This window comes from Sylvia atricapilla, chromosome 13, assembly GCF_009819655.1.
Source record: "Sylvia atricapilla isolate bSylAtr1 chromosome 13, bSylAtr1.pri, whole genome shotgun sequence".
Classification (NCBI taxonomy): Eukaryota; Metazoa; Chordata; class Aves; order Passeriformes; family Sylviidae; genus Sylvia; species Sylvia atricapilla.
In genome coordinates this window covers 14104992-14125565 of record NC_089152.1, presented here as the reverse complement: position 1 = coordinate 14125565, position 20574 = coordinate 14104992, and the positions used below count along the sequence as shown (strand labels likewise).

The 20574-nt window shown below is 40.1% G+C and overlaps 1 protein-coding gene across 3 annotated transcripts in view; it reads right to left on the bottom strand.

The window, feature by feature from the left end:
- The window catches only part of MINDY2 (MINDY lysine 48 deubiquitinase 2), a 35121-nt gene that overhangs the window by 9829 nt on the left and 4718 nt on the right, over nt 1–20574 (bottom strand). For all 3 annotated transcript variants that reach the window (XR_010744640.1, XM_066328538.1, XM_066328539.1), the window contains exons 4-9: nt 15429–15486; nt 13151–13215; nt 10457–10615; nt 9509–9611; nt 8821–8963; nt 387–560 (exon numbers count right to left, since the gene is read on the bottom strand). Coding sequence is in view for 2 of the 3 variants with exons in the window: in XM_066328538.1 (XP_066184635.1) it covers nt 387–560; nt 8821–8963; nt 9509–9611; nt 10457–10615; nt 13151–13215; nt 15429–15486 (702 nt within the window). In the remaining variant the exon portion in view is untranslated. The remainder of the gene's footprint in view (nt 1–386; nt 561–8820; nt 8964–9508; nt 9612–10456; nt 10616–13150; nt 13216–15428; nt 15487–20574) is intronic.

The window sequence follows — 20574 nt, the reverse complement described above, 5'->3', positions numbered from 1 at the left end:
CAGCCAAGTGGGCCGCAGAAAGCAAAGTTCAGCTCTGACAATCTTAATGAGCTGAAGGGAGTTTGTTACGTAGGAGGAAGTTCCACAGTCTGCTTCTGTTTCCATACACAGAGCAGAGGTGACATTTCACCTGAGTGAGGACTCGGCAGAGGTGGATCCTGAGAGATTAAAATTCCATTTTCCAAACTACCCAGTCTTACTTTTCCTCCCTCAAAACCATATTAATATTTTGAAGTGGCACTTATGGGAACCCCAATCTAATTACCTAAAGGAGTTTTACAGTCCCACATATGCATGAGTATACACACATACACATCTGTGGAATTACACATAAATATGACTAAAAATCGGTACTAACTTACAGTGGAAAAGCAGAAATCCAGTACCTGATCTATTTGATCCTGCTGCCCTCTGTAGACAGTTTCAGGGTCTGATGGAGGCCGCAGGTGGAATTCAGAGTCACAGAAATTCCCGTCACCATCCACATTGTGTAAGCTTTCCCACACCACCTTCTCTTCTGTAAGAAAGCCCTGGTCTGTCACCAGCAGATAAAGCTGACCCTATATAGAAGAACAAGAAAAACTTGTAAAACCAAAAAAAAAAAACCCACCACTTTTTACAGTCTAAGTAGCAGAAATGATACAAAGGCTGCATTCCAATAAAACATTCATTTAGAGTTTTTAGCAAGTTTAGTAAGTAAATCAACAAACAGCATTAAACCACCAGGTACTAGTATTCACTGCTAAATTAACAGCCACACAATTTCTGTATTCCATCTTGCAACTCTTCATTCTTAATGAAAGTTCATAATGACTAGAAATTAATATAAAACATTAATATATATATATATGAATGAATATACTAATATGTATCAAGGTATATACCTTGACAGCTCTTTAGAAACACACCTAAGAAGAAGACTTAAAAATTGGCAACAAAAACTTTAAATCCCAGGAATAATCAGATTAAATTCTAAAGGCAAGTTATGGAAACAAAGGTGATCTTTCCAAACAATCCAAGAGGCATTACCTCAAAATGGCCACATCTCAGACTTCATGTTTCATAATGAGTTTTGATAGAATTTGAGCTCTGTGCCAATTGAAAGCTCTAAATTTAATATTCTTCCTATGACTTATCACCAATAACTGCTTTTGTTGGCATTTTAGTAATTTTACAGTTCCATATGACCAAATTTCTTGATTTCCAAGTCTGAAATTATAAAATGGGCTGGTCTGGAGTGAAGGAGACAATGGTAACAAGTGCAGACCCCAAGGCACTGGAAGGATGAAATACAAGCTTAGGCTGAAGGAGTGGGAGAGGAGCTGGAATCAAAGGGAAATAACTGAAGTAGGCCCCAGGTAAAAGGAGATGGTGCTGCATGTCTGAGGGGTAGCAAAGCAGCACAAAACACTCGTTTAAATTTCCATTTAAATCAGTCCATTTATTTCATCCTAACTTTTAAATCAAGTTTTTAGGATTATACTCCAAATCAAGAATGATGTTACTGACCATACAGCACATTAAGACTGAAGCCTCCATTAGTATACTGAATGCACCAGATCAGTACACAAAATTCAAAACTTGTAGCAGTGGTTTAGCTGTAAAAATCAAGGCAGTTTATTGTGACATGCACAAAAATTTGGTATTTGTATTCCTGCAGCACACAAAGGGTTCTCAAAGATCACTGTGCTAAAGCTGTACCAAAGCAAGAGGCAGATCCTGTTCTAATGATTTCTAAGGCTAAACAGGCAAGAAATGGAAACTCTGTCCATACCCAACACATACAGAACAAGGTCTCTGAGTTCTCTGATGTCATTAAATAACTCCCTAAGAGAGATGCTGAAATTCCAGTCACATCTCATCAATCCCAGTCTGTTTACAGCCACCCCTCCTGGGGCTGGGAGGTCACTTGATGTAACAGAAATATTATTTGAAGACTCACGTGCAGCAATTACTCCAATATTACCTAATACCATAACATGGACATACACAAGGCCAAACAGAGCGGACAGAAAACCCAAACCAAAGCTTGGGAATGGGAGTTAACCAGCACAGGGGGGCTTCACAGACATAAACACAAGTGTCAGCAACAAGTCTGATCACACATCATGACCTAAGAATCATCTGTCCCTTGGAAACCTGAGGAAGAACCGAATGGTACTCCTGACACTTAAGATTACTTGAATAAAAGGAAGTAATTTTGCAATGTTTCCAGTTTGCACAGAATACCTATTTCACAACATTTTGTGTATAAGAAGTCTTCAAAGCAATGTAAAAATCCCAGATATTTTAAGATAGAATGTATTTGAACTTCTACATTTTATTTTGAACAGTACATTGACTCAAAACCTAAAAAAGAGGGTGGTGTGTGTGTCTCTCACATTTTCCTCTATTATGCCCATACATTTTTAATTACAGCCCATAAACTGTGTAGCTTAGTAATACTGAAATTGTGAAAATACTACTTTTCCTATCTCCAAACTATTATAAGCCTAATTTTACCACACACAAATATTACAGCATATCATTGCCTTCATAGAATTAGAATCTAGTGTCTAAGGATGGATTAAACCTAACACTCGTTTGAAATAGAGACCTGTTTCAAATCTTTAATACTATTCTTACTTTGTAAGAATTTCTCAGTCGAACACTGATTGTAAAAATGTCACATTAGAGTAAGTAATGGAAAATAAATATAACACAGCTCCCTAATGAACAGCAATAAACTGCATTATATATCACCACATTACCTGAACACTAGCACTGTAATTCCAATACCAACTGCATACCTTAAAACATTCTGCTTCACTTGAACAAAGCTTAGCAAACCAACAAACACAGGCTCCCTAGTACCTGATAAGAGACAGAGTTCCTGCTCACATTATTGGAATGAAAGAAAAATGGGAAAACACAGATCAGAGATGCAATGTCATCTTTCCCTTATTTTTAACCAACTTCTCTGTTCTCTACATCATATTAGTATAATTAAATTCAATCCCACAAAAAACCCCAAACAGGATCCTCACAATATTGCTAATATTCACATGGCCTTTGGCAATAATTTCATATATAAAGTGAGAGGAGTTGGCTCTTTTGCTATGAGCAGTAATGCAGCCTCTCATCATGGGTTTGTCCCCTCCACGTGCAGCAGGAAAATAGAGGCCCTATGCACAGACTGGCGTCGTGGGCACAGTTTTAATGCCAGGCACGTTGTCTTTATTCCCAACGCTGAAGGCACGGTCACATCCAGAGGCACACCCCGGCTGCAGCAAGGAGCGATCCCAGAAAAGCCTTGTCTCCTCTGACCTTGGCGCTGCCTCCGAGCCGAGGCCAGGAAAGGACCGCCCTTCCCCGGCACTGCCACATCCCGGCCGGGGCCGGCCGGGGGACGGGGACAGCGGGCCCGGGGGACGGGGACAGCGGGCCCGGGGGACGGGGACAGAGAGAGAGAGAGCCCCGGGGGACGGGGACAGACAGAGAGAGAGCCCCCCGGGGGACGGGGACAGAGAGAGAGAGCCCCGGGGGGACGGGGACAGACAGAGAGAGCCCCCCGGGGGACGGGGACAGACAGAGAGAGCCCCCCGGGGGACGGGGACAGACAGAGAGCCCCCCGGGGGGGGACGGGGACAGACAGAGAGCCCCGGGGGGACGGGGACAGACAGAGAGAGAGCCCCGGGGGACGGGGACAGACAGAGAGAGAGAGAGCCCCGGGGGGACGGGGACAGACAGAGAGAGAGCCCCGGGGGACGGGGACAGACAGAGAGAGAGCCCCCCGGGGGGACGGGGACAGAGAGAGAGAGCCCCGGGGGGACGGGGACAGAGAGAGAGAGCCCCGGGGGGACGGGGCAGACAGAGAGAGAGCCCCGGGGGACGGGGACAGACAGAGAGAGAGAGAGCCCCGGGGGGACGGGGACAGACAGAGAGAGAGCCCCGGGGGACGGGGACAGACAGAGAGAGAGCCCCCCGGGGGGACGGGGACAGAGAGAGAGAGCCCCGGGGGGACGGGGCAGACAGAGAGAGAGCCCCGGGGGACGGGGACAGACAGAGAGAGAGAGAGCCCCGGGGGGACGGGGACAGACAGAGAGAGAGCCCCGGGGGACGGGGACAGACAGAGAGAGAGCCCCCCGGGGGGACGGGGACAGAGAGAGAGAGCCCCGGGGGGACGGGGACAGAGAGAGAGAGAGCCCCGGGGGGACGGGGACAGAGAGAGAGAGAGCCCCGGGGGGACGGGGACAGAGAGAGAGAGAGCCCCCCGGGGGGACGGGGACAGACAGAGAGAGCCCCCCGGGGGACAGGGACAGACAGAGAGAGCCCCCCGGGGGACGGGGACAGAGAGAGAGAGAGCCCCGGGGGGACGGGGACAGAGAGAGAGCCCCCCGGGGGATGGGGACAGACACAGAGCCCCCCGGGGGACAGGGACAGACACAGAGCCCCCCGGGGGACGGGGACAGGGACAGCCCCGGCAGTGCCGTGCTGCTGGCCCCAGCGCACAGCCCACCGAGCTCGGCAGCGCAGGTAACCAGTGCACAAGAAATGGCTTTCAGGTGCCCCTCACCGAGAACAGAATCAATGCTTCACAAAACCTTTCTACCTTCAGACAAATCTTAAACGACCATTTCTAGAGCATTACCAGCTTATCTTTTAGATTTGTTTTTAAATATGGGGGGTTCTTTTAGCAAATACTCAGTCTCATGGGCTAACACTGCACCCAAAATACCAGCACATAATAGTGAAAAAATCTACTACCAGCTATAGTCCACAGGGAGTAAAACAATAAAAGAAAGTCTCAAGTCCATAACTACTGTAGACACAGTTTACTTTAACAAAGTTGTGACTAATTATTTATCCTAAGAATCAATATTTAGATAATGTAGACCAATGCCCAGATTTTATAGTTTCACATATAAAAACCTTGAAATAAAGCTGAGGATAAAGCAAGATTATTGTCTCAAACAGGGATGCCTCAGTCTTCTGGTCTGCACAAAAAAAACCTCTCTGAAATGCACAGATAAAGGCTACAGGGGAGGGTACTAGACCTCCTTTCCTTGGATAATTTCATAATCAGATTAAATAATTAAGATTAATGTTTTTAAACTACTTGTTCTAATGCCAATTATCAAGTTTCCAGCAATTCAGAAAACTGAGGAAGAAAACCAAACACTCACCCAAAAGCTCCATACAGTAAAGACAAAACATCTTAAGCTTTATGTTTTGAATAGTATGTGAATATTCTCTTGGACTTCTGGATCAGATCCCTTCGTTTTTGTGAAGGTTGATGAATGAGTGTTGTTTTAGTTTTTCTCTAACAGTTAAAACATTCAGATATACTAATATTAAAAGGATTTTTTAAAGAAAGTACATACTATTGAATTCAGAATAACCCTTAGCATAAGAACTGTATACTTACTAAGAAATTGAAAAATAAACATGTTTTTAAGCAGTTGTATTCATTGCCTCTACAGTGCCAATCTTAAATACCCAAGGAAAAACTGCAATTATTGTTACAAAATACACTTTGTATTGGAATAAAAGTATCTCTTGAGTTCTGAAGCAGAAACACAACATTTATAACACAGAAAACACACATATTTAAGAATCCAAACAGGTGTCTTGATACTTTTCAATAAAAAACACGGGTTCTATTACAAACAAGTCTGTGGGAAAAACGTTCCAACTGAACTAAGATCTTCTTACCAAACTGATCCCCTCTTTACAGTCCTGTTTTTCCTTGATCTAGGGAATTATCATTTGATGTATTTATTATCTGCATAATGAAAAGCAAAGGCAAAAAAATAAAATCACATTTTTAACTGCTGAAAATTATTACTGTATAATCACATGAGCCTAGACTATTAATATTAAAGGGACAGGAAGTAGAAAAAAATGATTACTTGGGCAAATGGACAAGGTATGGAAATCCAGGTCCTTTCACTAAAATATCAGCCTTAAAAAACTCACACTGCTTTTCAAAAATATCCCCAGTGTACAAGTCCTTGTATCAGCTGTAAATTAAAGCTGCCAAATAAAAGTTGAAGCATTAGCTTAATTAGAATAATAATCACTAATTACTCAAGCTGTGTTTCTAAAAATACACCAATTTTATTACATGGACATTACCTATTAAATGTGTAATTTGGGTTTGATTAACTTTATAGCTGCTTTATTTATACATTTCCATGTATTGGTTTGGAGCGGAAAGAGGGAAAGGCAGTATTAGAGAAAGGCATAAAATAATTGCATCATTCTTGTCCTAGAAGTTCTACACCTCCACTTTCCCTGGCAGATGTTATGTCTCCAGTTTTCCCAAAGGAAGGACTTTTCTCCATAGTCCAGCTACTGCTGACTCCTGCTCCAGCTGTGAGAAAACTCCATCTGCAGAGTGAGCACTAAACCCAGGAGATGCAGTTGGAGTGAAAAATCTCAGCTCTGTAGCAACAATGCATTTGGCATTCATACGAGGATCCTGGATTTCTGGATAGCTGATCTTGGCTAAAAGTCCAAATTAAGTCTATTTCTGACAAAAGACACCCTAGATGTATAGCTACTGCCAACAGCTGGATAGGTTAGAAGAAGGCAAAAGAGTTACTGCTGGCCTTCAAATATAAATTTAAAAGTTATTATCTGTCTTTACTAAAAAGTTTCTTGATATCTCAAATTCTGTCATGTACCACTCAGCAAAAATCCAAATCCAAATGGATACTGTTTACAAGCAATAACCTCAGGAACTAAAACATGTAAATAACATGGAAATTCAACACTAACTACTAGGGAGGTCCCCATAATGATTGTGAAAAACAATAATAATGGCCTCTATTTCCAACTTAGCATTTCAGAATTCTAAGAATTCTCAAAAAGCACAAGATTAAAACCACTGTGATTTAGCAGCAGCAAACCTTAAATATACAAACAACACTCTTCTTCAAATATTTTAACTTTTTATTTCTTAAGACTTGTATTTAGTTCCTACAGGTAAAACTCATGACACAGATTCTTAGTCATTGCCTTAACCTGCTCTGTATTATTAATATTGGCTAAAGACATTTAACTCATTGAAATGTTATATTTTATTTCTATAAGGAAAAAGGATCTCAACTGAGAAGTACATGTTTACAAGTATGAAGCTGATAAAGCACAAACACACTCCAGGTTCTGGCCTTTAATCTCAATACTGGGCTGCAAAAGACTAGAAAGAGCACGTTGTTTCACAAAACTAATCTGTATTTATAATCCACAGGTCAAATGATACTCATTGACTCTAACACAAATAATGGTTTAGATTTTAAAGGCTTTAATAATAGCACAAGCCCACATTATTTCCAGGAGGATTTATGCATTTTATCAGGAATAGCCTTTAAACAAAGTAAAAGAGGTATGCTGCACCTCTAGATACCATTTGTACCCAGAAAGTGAAGCTGTACTTTTACTGGTTTCTTTTTTAAATCCAAATTATGTTGAGGTTGGGGTTTATTCTTTCCTCCCTACTCCATAATGAAAGCATAAAACAGTGTACAGGCTTGCTTCATGAGCTACCAACAGCTAATCTAAGAACTAAATTTAGAAAAGCAGAGAGTGGAAAAACCATACTCAAAATTGTAATTTAAATGAGCTGCATCAGAAAGTGTAATATTTGACCACAGAGAGATGTATTTAATAGCTTTTGGTTATGTAAATGGAGGAAGAAAGGAGAAAGATCCTTTTACTTGCCCTACTGCTTTAAGAGAGTGGCATTGGTATGCACAGATTTAAAACACACCTCAGATGTACTCTAATCAGAAAACCAAATGTGTTACCTGCTTGTAGAGTTAATCATTATATCTGAGGACTGTTCAGACCTTTAGCTTAGCTCAGAGTAGTTACTCAAAATGCCAAAGATTAGCATTGACAGTCAAGATTAACTAACAGAGGGAGGAAAAAAGGACTAGCAGTGACAAATGAAAGTGTAATTTACATGAGGTACATGCCATTATATTATAATGGCAAAACCAGTAGTTTCCTAACTTTTTTACACACCTTTTTTTGCTTTTATTTACATTTTCCCTAAGCACAAGTGTACATGAAATTGAAGTTTTATTAAATAACAGATAACCAAAACGTAATTTTTAGAGTTAAGAGTTCTATACAAGGGTAAAAACTCATCCACTACCATCCCAGCAAAAATAAAGTTGTTTTAGCATGAAGATGCTCCATAAATGAACGTAAACTTGCCAAGCCACATTCTCCATTCCACGGAGGAAGGAGTCCCAGAAGCACTAACCAAGCTGACACTTGCTTTTCGTATCCTGGAATACTTCTTTCATGGTTGCTGCCATTTTGCTTCCCCAGATACAGATAAAAATAATTTTTAAAAATTCTCTTCCCTAAAAAAGGGAACCAATATTTTGTAGCTTATCTCAACTTCTCCAAACATTTGGCATTTTGCACATGGACCTATTCATCTACTGGCCCAAATGTAATGCAAACTTTTAGATCCTCAGAAACAAGAAATTAAATAAATTAACCTTATTATGCCATCCACAAACTGCAAGAAAATTTAAGCCATGTTAGAAATGTACATACATAACCACAAAAACTTTACACAGGGAGTAAACTGAACATAAAGGGAAAGGCTACAGGAAGACTTAAAGTAGTAATGGATCCCAGTGTCTAAATCACTGCAATCAATAATTCCTAAGCAACATTTGCTACAGATCTTACATTCATTGTAAGCCATATTTACATACAACAACCTGGAATTTAATTTTATTTCAAGACAGTGAAAAACCATGACTGTCTTTGAAATGAGCACACAAAACACAAAAAAGACAAGAATGTTGGACGTACCTTGTATTTGGTCATGGTGCTAAAATGGTTGTTCCTGAAGAACACACAAAGTTCTCCCTCCTGGACAGCTGAAGTCAGCTCACACAGTCCATGGTATGTCAATTGTGTAGCTGTGTTATTTAGGAACTGCTCAGCTACAAACCCTACAAAAGCAACACATACTGTTAAGTGTGCCTATTACACACTTGCTAATGTAAGACCTGGTAACAATAGTAGTATTTTTCCTATCAGCCCCCTACATCCCCATATTGCCACAGCCCTTAGGGAACACATTCAGAGAGAGGACAAAGTTTCAAAGTTCTAAAATCACTGCATTGTAAACAAACCGTCCCAAGTTCAGAAATGCTACATGCACGTCTAATATTACTCACGATTGTTGTAATGGAGTATATAATTCATATTCTAATTATAGGAGATAATACATAGTTAAGTTGAAATCTGAATGCTACCACAATAAAGGAAGTTCTTGCCAGCTTTTGAAAAAGTGTATTGAATAGATCAAGAGAATGCATCAGAGAAGCTGAGAAGACAAGCACAGTGCTGTGTGCCTGCCTGGGGAAAGCAGCCCAGCACACAGAATGCAGCTCTTCCCACTTGTATCTCTACTCAGCATGACCCACATGGAAAATATGTAACTTAGATTTGGCAGAGCACATACTGTGATAAAACACAGGAAAACATTACCTACCTTCGCTAACCAGTTCACTGTTTTCTGACTGTTTACAAGAAATGATCTTCTCCACCAGCTGATTGTAACTGCAGTTACCAACTGCTTTTACTATGTCAGCGACCTGCAGGAGGAAGGAACAACATGGACAACTTACCTTTGAGAACAGAACACAACTGCAAGCCAGTGGCAATTATTAATAAGACAATAAGAATTCAATAAAGAGAGGATGTTATCCCCTTAAAAAAACTAGGCCAAAACATTTTAAGCCCAAAGTGTTACACGTTTTGCTATCTCAGATCCTATTTTAAATCCTTCAGTTAACCCTTAGCATCAAAAGCTAAGGCACATGGAGAACACAGCATGAGCTGGATCAGCTGGGCCAGGGTAAGAGAACAGCAACTCTCACCAATAAGGCATGAAAAGAAAAATTCTTAGGCATTATTATGCCAGCAAAACTCACCAGTTTCCCCCTAAGTAAACAATACCACTTTATTGTCTATTAAATAATATAGTTAAAAATAAGTTACATGTTTGCTAAAGATGCAGTTCTCTCCAACCAGTTCCACCATCCTCATTTTTCAATAGCAGTGACTAATAAATCAGAAATAAAAAAAAAGGAGGAAAGTAACTTTGTATTCCTTCCAAGTGTTCTTTAATAAGCTTTCAAAAATGATGACTGGGACACCATATCTGGGGCAACTTGCTACTTCCCTCAGAAAAACAATTCTCCTTTACAGAGTCATAGAAGGCTTTTAAAGTAGTTTGACTATAGACCCAGGCTCTGCAAAGCTCCTGCACTAAAAAACACACAGTCTGTATTCACTTCTCAATTTTTCTGACTAGATTTAAAAAAATCTATTACCATATTCATTATTGATTTGTTAAAATTTGGAGATAGCTTCCTTCCCACCAATAACATCCAGAATAACTTTTTTTTTAAAAAATAATTGAAACAGACTAAGTTACCTGAGGGTCCACTAACCATCCATGGTACAAGGGGATATCAAGAAGGTCAAACACTATGCATTCAGGTGTGTATTCAAATACTCGGACACCCGTGAACTTCACATTGACATCCAGACCCGTCTGCAACTTGTGCAGAATTGCCATGGCATCACTCATATTCTGACAACAGAAAGAAAAAAAGAACAGATGACCCAACAGAGCTTTGTGTACTTGGTGGTTACTCTTGTAACCCTTCATCATTTAGTACTCATCAACTCAACACTTCAAAATAAAAAAATTAAAAGAGTAAATTACCTAAACAAATGTTTCAATGCACATTCACGTTACACATTGTGCCAGAAGATATATGAAATGTAAGAATCTCCCTTCAATCACCTCTACCTGATTGTTTCTTCTTTTACACCCATAAACTAGTTTTAAGCAGTTCTGATTGCTTTTGGTTCTACTTCCCAAAGCCACAAGCCAGATGTTTGCAAGAAAACTGAATTACAAGGGGATCTTCAAGGGACTTTTCTTGAGGTTTCTTCTCCCCTTTTAAGCCTTCCCTTACAAGTCAGGTTGAAGAACATAATGAATGAATGATAAGACCTATACAGACCCACTTGCCAACTCTAATTTCAGGGCTCAGTACTAAGAATCTTAATTGTTCACCACTTTTTTTCTTTAATAAAAAAAGTTTTGCTACCTTATTCTGGGCATACCTTTAAATGGCCTGTAGATTCTAGAGTAGAAACAACTCATGAAAGTAGCACTTATTATAGTAGTGATCCCAATGGAATCCTAAGGAGAATTATCAAGTTATGAAGTTCCAGTCACGGAAAGGAAAGATGAGCCAAAGAAAATGTGCTTTGAGAGACAGTTATCTTGAACCAACAGATAAAACAAAATTCCTGACATGCAAGAAAAAGAATTTTCCACTAAGTGAGAAAAGCCCACAAAGAGTATGGTCAGAAAGCCCTGTGCAAAATATTTGGGGAAACTGAGGCACTTTTTTTGTTTGTTTGGGGGTTTTTGGGTTTTGCAACATTCTGTTGTTTAAGATGAACTCAGGCTTACATCAATGAGAAAAATCCATGACAAAGATCAGAAATACAGATTGGACAGGAGATGGAGACAGCAAATATTCACAGACTGAAACCACTGATGGTTAAAGGCAGTTACTTCTGTTGTCCTCTGATCAGAATCTGCACTTGAGCATGGCTGCTATAAATGAGAGTTTTAATGCCTGTAGCCCTTTAATGGCACTGTTCTGTCAAGTCCCCATAACCAGGAAAGGAACAGCTCCCACTACATTAGTACATTTTACTTCATCTTCCTGACAACTTTGTTGTGTCACAAGGTTTAGAATTCAGCAAGATTTTGAATTCTCAAGACTGACTTCAACTTTTAAGTTTTTATCATTTTAAAAGCAAACCAAACCACCCTAAGAAGTGCATGTCATTAGCAGGGATCAAATATCACACATAAAAACCAGTCTGAGATGTTTTGAAAGAAATTTTGCCAAAATCTTGCTCTGCTAAATGAATAAGAAGTCCATAGTAAGTCAGCTTTAGCTGTCCACAAATTCAGATCATACATCTACAGACAATCGCTGCATTGATTTTTTAATGTTTACTTCGCAAACAAAGCAGGATTACATCAAACAGACCAGAAAACCACAGAAGCTTCTCACTACAATTTCAACATTATTACTTCTACTTTAGCTATTTCCACACCTTCAAAACAACGAAGAAGATTTCTACAACGGAAGGTTTCTTTGAAATTACACAATTAAAAACTTAAAGTACATGACATTTACATAACAAATCCATATATTTGAGCACAAGAAAGCTAGAGAGGTTGTGTTTTCACCAGGCATAATAGTTTTCATCACCCTGCTGTAAGTTGATTATAGCTATAACCTTCTACAGCACAGAATTGTGTGGGAAAAAATAGCCAATTTTGTTATTACAAAAGTAAATCCTATAATCTGATACAAATAAATCTCAAGTTACTCGATTTGGTTTTCAACAGTGAATGAGAACAGCAAAAAAATGACTTAATAAACAGAACTACCTTGAAACCTTATGCCTATTAAAAAATTCAAATTCACTTTTCCAGCAGTAACCAAAAAACCAGCTATGACTACAGACAAAGCTTGGAAAATACATACTAAATCAATAATTTTTAGAACTAATGGCATTATCTTTGGTATAGAAAGACTTCTGTGATGACATATAAATAGTGGCCAGTGCAAATAATATTGCCCTCCATAACATGGCATCAACCTTTTTTGTCCATCACGATTAAGAACACAGACCTCTCTTACTCAGTTTACATCCTCAGAGGAACTCTGGCAGGCACCACAGAACAGAGCAACTGAAGGACATGTAATAGAAGACTTCAAAAAGCAAACACCCTGTTATACACATTTATTGGTACCTCTGTGTTACAGTTCTCAATAAAACCCATTTTACCTCATTACGCTCATAACGGGGAAAAACCCCAACTTGTCTTGTGTTAATAGATACTGAGTTTTTCTTCACTAATAGCACATACATAAAATTATTACTCTACATGAAGCCCAGAAAAAAACAAGCTACAAACAATGGTCTGTATGCTTCTGGTTTTTAACAAGGTGACAAACCCTAGGTGAGAAATGTAGTTTTAATTTCCTCAGACATAAGCAACTGTGTTTTAGGAGCAGCTCCCTACCTGCTCATAATTAAGTCGCTGAATTTCAGATATCTCTTTAGGTTTTGCATCAAGAATGTAGTCTCCTAAAAGAAAGCAAAAATGAAATGAAATTTATTCCACAGTCAAAGCTTCAACATCTCTATGAAAATTTCTAACTGAAGCTGACTGATAATAAATACCACAACTGAAGTTTTCTACTGAATTAATGAGATCACATTGTTTTATAATCTGAATTATTATTATGGAGTAAAATATGAATATAAAAACTTAATATGATCTTATTAAGAAATAAGATTCAAATGGCCAACACTGTTTCTTACTAAAGCAACATTTCATAATCTCTGGGGGCATCATATCAATCTCTTCATTATTCAAAAACTGACCTCCCTCTGTACCTCAGCTTAAAAATATAAAAAGGTCAAACAGTTCACAGTACGTATGTACACAATTTAAAAAAGGCAACCACTTATCCTGACTCATACTGCAAATGTTTTGCCATGTTTTATACACCAGTAATTCTATAAAACTTGTTGTGCTGGTTTTGACTGGAGTATAGTGAACTTTCCTTGCAGTGGCTGGTGCGGGGCTGTGCTTTGGCTTTGTGCTGGACACAGGGCTGATAACACAGAGATGTTTTTGTTATTGCTCAGCAGGGCTCACACAGAGCCAAGGCCCTTCCTGCTTCTCACAGGGCCCTGCTGGTGAGGGCTGGGGGAGCACAGGAGGGGGCACAGCCAGGACAGGTGACCCCCACTGACCACAGGGATGTTCCAGACCACGGGACATCATGGCCAGTGTATGAAGGGGGGGAAGGAGGAGGAAGGGGGAACACTTGGAGTGATTTCTTCTCAAGTCACCACATGTGACAGGGCACTGCTCTCCTGGGGATGGCTGAACACTTGCCTGCCTGTGGGAAGCAGTGAATTAATTCCCTGTTTTGCCCTGCTTTCCCTATACTGAGTCTTTAACTCAATCCACAGGTTTTCTGGCTTTTACCCTCCCCATTCTCTACCTGATCTCACTGGTAGGGGAGGGAGCAAGGGGCTGCCTGGGCTTAAACCACAACACTTGTACTCCACCTTTGTCTACAACACAAAGGTAATAAATTAGTTAATAGTTAATCAACACACTGAGGTTCAATATTTGTAACATGTTTAGATACTAGTATTCACTTTCCAGATCTTATTTCAATGTCTTTGTACTTATTGCTTTGCTCCATTACTAAACTGAGAAAAATACCATTATAGGTTTCCTGATTTGTACTCTTTTAACTTGAAAGTGGTTAAAGGCTGTTTGGTTGGTTTTGGCCGTTTTTTATAAGCTGTAGAAAAACTGTAACTGCTAATCCTGTTGAGTGATCAGGAACCTAAATAATTTGAACACAATTTTATTTTCAATTATTCAATTTAGTAAGATAATTCCAGAAGTTAAATATGCCTTCAAGAAAGGATACACATCTAAACAACCAAAATTATGTAGTGACTTCAGACAGTGTTGTGTCATCAATGCAATTATAAGGAATGTTTAAACACAGGGATCAAGCTTTCTTATTTTTGGGGGGAAATTATGTAGGTAACTTTTTTCTTCAACCAGAAGAGTCAGCAACTTGCTTCTGAAAAAAACAAGCTATGTTCTTTACAAGCAAAAAGAAATAAAATAAAGTAAGGGCTTTTTTCTCTCGCTTAAAAAAAATCAAACCTAGTCTATTAAGTTCAAACATTTTATATTAGTCAGGCTACAAGGGAAGGAAAAGCAGTACATACAGCTCAAGTACTATCACAACTGCACTTTTAACACCTGGATCATCAGGGGTATTAAAGTTCCAGCCCTGTCAGATACAAAGAGCTGAAGTTTTGCTGAACACTGAATATGATACCAGAGTAGTGCCTGCAAATGAGACCCAAATCATTGTGAGGACTACATTAATTTTTCTTGTTACTTTAACTGGATCATACTTCCAAAGATTAAAGTTACTATATACAATTAAAGACAGAGTTGACTTACTACATTCTGTCAACTATAATAAAACAACACTGTAAGAGACATGAATAATTTTAAATCTGTCAATGTGTTGGTGTACTAAGCCATACCAACAGCATCAACTAGGCCAATCACTTTGGAAAGCAGTACAGAAAACTTCTAAAAAACAGTTAAGGAAAAGCATGAGTACTCTGAATACTCTAAGTAGTTTCCTTGAATCAAATAAAAAGCTGAATAAAATATTAAATAAGTAAAACAGTTCTATGCACTACAAAGTACAACATACAAGTGAAGGTGATTTATTGCAATTACTAACCTAAGTATTCCATCAGCTGTTCAGCCGTTATGATTTCCATCATTGGTGGCAGTTTAATCTGTCAAAGGAAAAGTATATTCTCTTTAAACACCAAAACACTACAATTTAAAAAGCACGGTATTTCTAGACAGAAAAATTCTTTTTGTATTTCCCTCAGCAGTTTATAAGGCCATCAGCATACTGGATCTCTACTAAATAGCAGCCACAAGAAAAGATTAAAAAGGCATTTTCGTTTTTAGAGAACTCACATGCACACACACTTTCTCCCACCAGCACATCTCTGCATAGTGCTCCCTTCTCCCTCCAAAACATTTCTCCAGCATCCGCCTCCACTTCACAGGAGCTCACACCACTCACTGTAGTAGCTCAGCTACAAGCACTCAGAACTAACAGACTGGGAACTGTTAAGAAAACTTCATCTTCCTCAAGTCTTTGACTCCATACCTTCATTAAAATTCTTAACTGAGCATTAGCTCAAAAAGTTCCTGTGTACAGACAAAGTCTGTAAAGGATCTAGTGTCATAGCTGCTGGGGCAGTGAAGCCAAAGACTTGTACAGGTACAAGGAAATGACCTCCCAGTCACTCATCCCACATTCACATTCCAAGGGTTTGGTTTAACTCCACAAAGAGCAGACCAGAGACACAGAACTCTGTGGTGAAGATTCCATTACCCTCTTCTTGATCTATTCCCACCATCATCACCTGCTAAATCCAACCACCTTGGCAGAGCTAAAAGTTTCCTGCAGTCTCGTCTCTTCCAGCATCCTGGGTAAATGTTTTGGTTGAACACTTCCATTTACTGCACAAAGAAATGCAACAGCCAAAGCACAAACACATACAAGGACATGCTTCTGGCAATCTGAAGAAATACCACACGAGGATACAGACTTTAAACATAGTGCACTCAATTTTTCTCTGCATAAATGTGAATTTCATTTTTCTAGAGTTTGCGGCTGGTTTGTGTCGGGTTGCTTTTTAAGCTCTCTTCAGTTTTTCATTTTCTCATCCTATCACCCTCCAACATCTCGCCATTCAAAGTCTAGAAAAGGTATTTACCATACCAAGAATTTTTTAATCAAGTTCCTCAATACTGATCTCACTGCTCTCTGTGACACATATAGAAAGATGTGATGTGAGACTGTTAACTCATGTTTAAGATTTAATAGGTTCCACCTACTTTCCTTGGTTGTGGAGAAGAAGAAGAAGTAGAAAACCAGGAAATGGAGGAGCAATATACATAAAGCCTTTGATGCAGCACCCCAAACTCAAATATACAGCACAATAACACACTACTTTGTTCACATGGTGATGGAGAGGGTTTTCAGTATAAAAACCGAGCTATTTTAATAACTTAGGGAAAACGAGGTGTGATTGGTAAGACAGATATATCTGTCTTATCAATTTTAATTATATGTGACAAAAGGTAAATGTGTTAAATATATGAATTCCCAAGAAGTTTCATTAAATTTGGAAGAAGAAAGAGGCTCAAGTTAATATGGCTTTCTTCTTTGTACTCCAAGAAATATGTCCCTACTTGTGTTAGAGTTGACATTGATCAACCCAGAGATGGTGGGCATATAAAGAAGCTGGTAGTACTGGGATCTGGGAAAGGAATTAAAGAAGGAAAAATGAGGCATGCATGCACAGACAGATTTTTTTTGAAAATATTAAATGAATGACAACTGACTGCAACTTACAGAACTTAACTCTTCCCAAAACTAATGCTCAATAGGCTAAATGCTTTCATACTCTTTGATCCTGTTGACAATATTCATACTGAGTAGTCACATAAATACAGTTTATTGAGCCATGTAAACAATAGCACTACAAATTCAAAAAGCTGCTTCCTAAACTTTCAGTTGGGACTGGCAGCATTCAAGTCTTAGCAAACACTGGCTGTGCACAGCCCTGAGCTGAGCTCATCAACCTAAGGCATAGAACAGCATCACCCCACCAGCCCTGCCTGAAGTGCCACACCACAAATGTGCCAATATAATACAAAGGAAAATCAGCACTGCTCCCTCAACTCTTAACTGGACTCCTGTGATGATTCTTTTTTATTATTTATTTAAACCATTTGTATCAGCTCAGCCAGCATTGCTTGGGGGTTTCTGCTCTGCACCACATCTGGAACTTCTAGAAGCATGCTTACATGACAAACAACAACACTAAAGTACAATTACATGGCTTACCTATATTTGAGCTCTGTGTACAAATAGCACAAAATATTATTTATATCACTGGTTAACAAATGGAACTTTGACTCACAACTGTAAAGCTAACCATTTATTTTTTCTAAGGCAGAAAAAGCAAAATGGTTTTAGGATCTCTTGAAGCTGGATATTTTAGCAAGCTACACCTCAAAATTAACTGCTTGATTAAATGCTAAGCAAAATTAATTGGTTACTTCATGGCATAATTTTAGGACTAACATGTGTAGGGGGACCTTGATCACACCTTTAAAGTGGGCTGATGGGGTTCCAACACAGTTCTATGTACTTCTGAACAGAGCTGACTTAAGGATATAGAGAGAACATGACATTTCCCAGCTATCCAGAGCTTCACTGAAAGCACTTAAGTGGCAGGAAATGCACAGTGAAGAGGAAATGGGAGAGAAAAATACCTTAGAACTTAAGGGAGAGCAAAACATTACACGGATCCACAGTCATTAGCCAGATAAATCAACAGAAGAAGCAACAGTAATAAAAGGTAAGCAACAGTAGCAGAAGGTGCTGCTGTCCATAACAGTCTATTATTTTAAGGGGCACATTTTCTCAATAGGTTTCCATGTTTAGTTCCTTGGGTCTACATCAATTCCATATTTTAGGAAAAATGCATTTCCTCAACTCCCACCCATTTCCTGTACCCCTCTACTGCAGTTTCCTGGCCTTTTGCCCTGATGGCTCTTCCCAACTCTAGCTACATTTTATTTCCTACGCTCAGGAGTGGGAAGGGAAACTTCATCCTTCTCGCACAACTACAGCATTATATACAGTTAAGGCATACTTTAATTAAAAGATAGGAGTGGCCACAAATTTCAAGTGGAATAGATTTTCTAATAAAACGTACACAGTTTCTATGAATTAGACTACAAACTCTCAAACTACATAATACTATTTTTCCACCGTATTCTTCCACACTACAGAAGAGCTTTAAAAATTAAGTGATATAGTCATGCACAGAGGACAATGCTTCCAAAAATACTACGAATATTAAAACGGTCCAGGAAAATTTCTATTGGCTTGTATAATGAGTCTGATATCAGACCTACAGTCTCAAAACATGTTTATCTAAACCACGCAACTCCTCTGAACGCAGTGTTCCAGAGAGGTAAGGGTAGCTTCAAGCAGCTTTGACAAAAAACAATTAATATTCTTTGCAAGTAAGTGGCCCTGGGTTGGCAGGAACAGTTTCATGAGCCTTCACACGGCAGGCTGAGAGCGTGTGCTGCCGCTCCACGTCCTCAGCCCGGTTCCCTCGGTGCCCCGGGAGCGGGCAGCGCTCCAGGCGTGACCCGCGGGCTGTCCCGGCCCGGGAGGAAGGGAGGCTGCCAGGGCCGGCACGGCAAGCTGTGCACAGCCTGGCCACACGGACCGGCTGCCATACGGGCCGGCTGCCACACGGGCCACACGGACCGGCTGCCACACGGACCGGCTGCCACACGGGCCGGCTGCCACACGGGCCGGCTGCCACACGGGCCGGCTGCCACACGGGCCACACGGACCGGCTGCCACACGGGCCGGCTGCCATACGGGCCGGCTGCCATACGGGCCATACGGACCGGCAGCCATACGGACCGGCTGCCACACGGGCCACACGGACCGGCAGCCATACGGACCGGCGGCCATACGGGCCATACGGACCACAAGGGCCATACGGGCCGGCTGCCATACGGACCATATGGGCCGGCTGCCATACAGGCCATACGGGCCATACAGACCACACGGGCCATCCGGGCCGGCAGCACGGACAGCACACTGTCCTGAAGGGCCAGGGCCAGCCCTCGGAGCGGGCACCACCACTGCAGGCTCTGACAAACCTACTGCGCTCTGCTCCTGTGAAAAAGGCCATTTTTGTCAAAACCTAACACTAAGAATGTCTAACTGGAACTTTTTACTCTACCTCTTCGCTGCACACCGGTTTGGATACATCTTAGCAAAAAAAACGGTTACATAACATTTACTTACATAATTATTATGATACCTAAATAGGTAATTCATAGTGTTTCTAAAAGTTACCAAACTTTTAGCAGAACTAGCTGTGTAGGGAACATAGCTCCTTCCACTTGTTGAAAGGATTATGACACAAAAAAAACTGTTTCAGAGAGAGACATTTTTAAATATGCGACTGGCATTGTTCTCCTACATAAGAACAAGATATTCCATATGCACGCACTTCCCAAGGCAATATTAATATTGTTTATATATAAGTGGTATAATGTTTTCCCTTTGCTCATTTTATGTCTCAAAATCTTCCCTGAACATTTCAGGTATGTCATTTCTGTGCATTGTGTTAAGGTTCACAGAGCTCTTCAGCTACAAGACATCACATCCTACCTAAGAAGCACAGAGCAGAACCACATGGCATCCTCACTAAGCTTGTAGCACCTGATGATTGTCACATTCCCCCCCACTTCAAATTACATTTAATAAAATGCCAGAAGTTATCAGAAAGTGTTGCATGAACTACATCAAACAATGATCACAAAAGGCACTTAGAAAAGCCAACTTTGCACTGCTAAGCTTAACCACATAGTAAACCACAGTCTTGAGCAAAATATCCAGATTTAAATAAGCTGAAAAACAGTGTGCTACACTGCTCTACATCACAGGACACAACTCATGCTTGCAATACATTTAAAAATGTTGCTTTCAATCTCTACTTCTGCTTAATTTCCATCACACAAATCTAAGTGGTTACGACACTGTTTTGCACAACAGCTGTTCTGCACAACAGCTACTTTTCCAAGTTGATATCACAGTGCTTTTGTTTTTGTTCTTAGAACATTTCTCTAATGCTCCTGTGGCAGAACTCCTTGGCTCTCCCTCCTACAGGCTAAACTGCAAGTTGCACTTAGACAGGCAGACTGCAAAAACACTTCAAAAGAAAAGTAATTTCATAATTTTAATATTTAAAATACAGCTT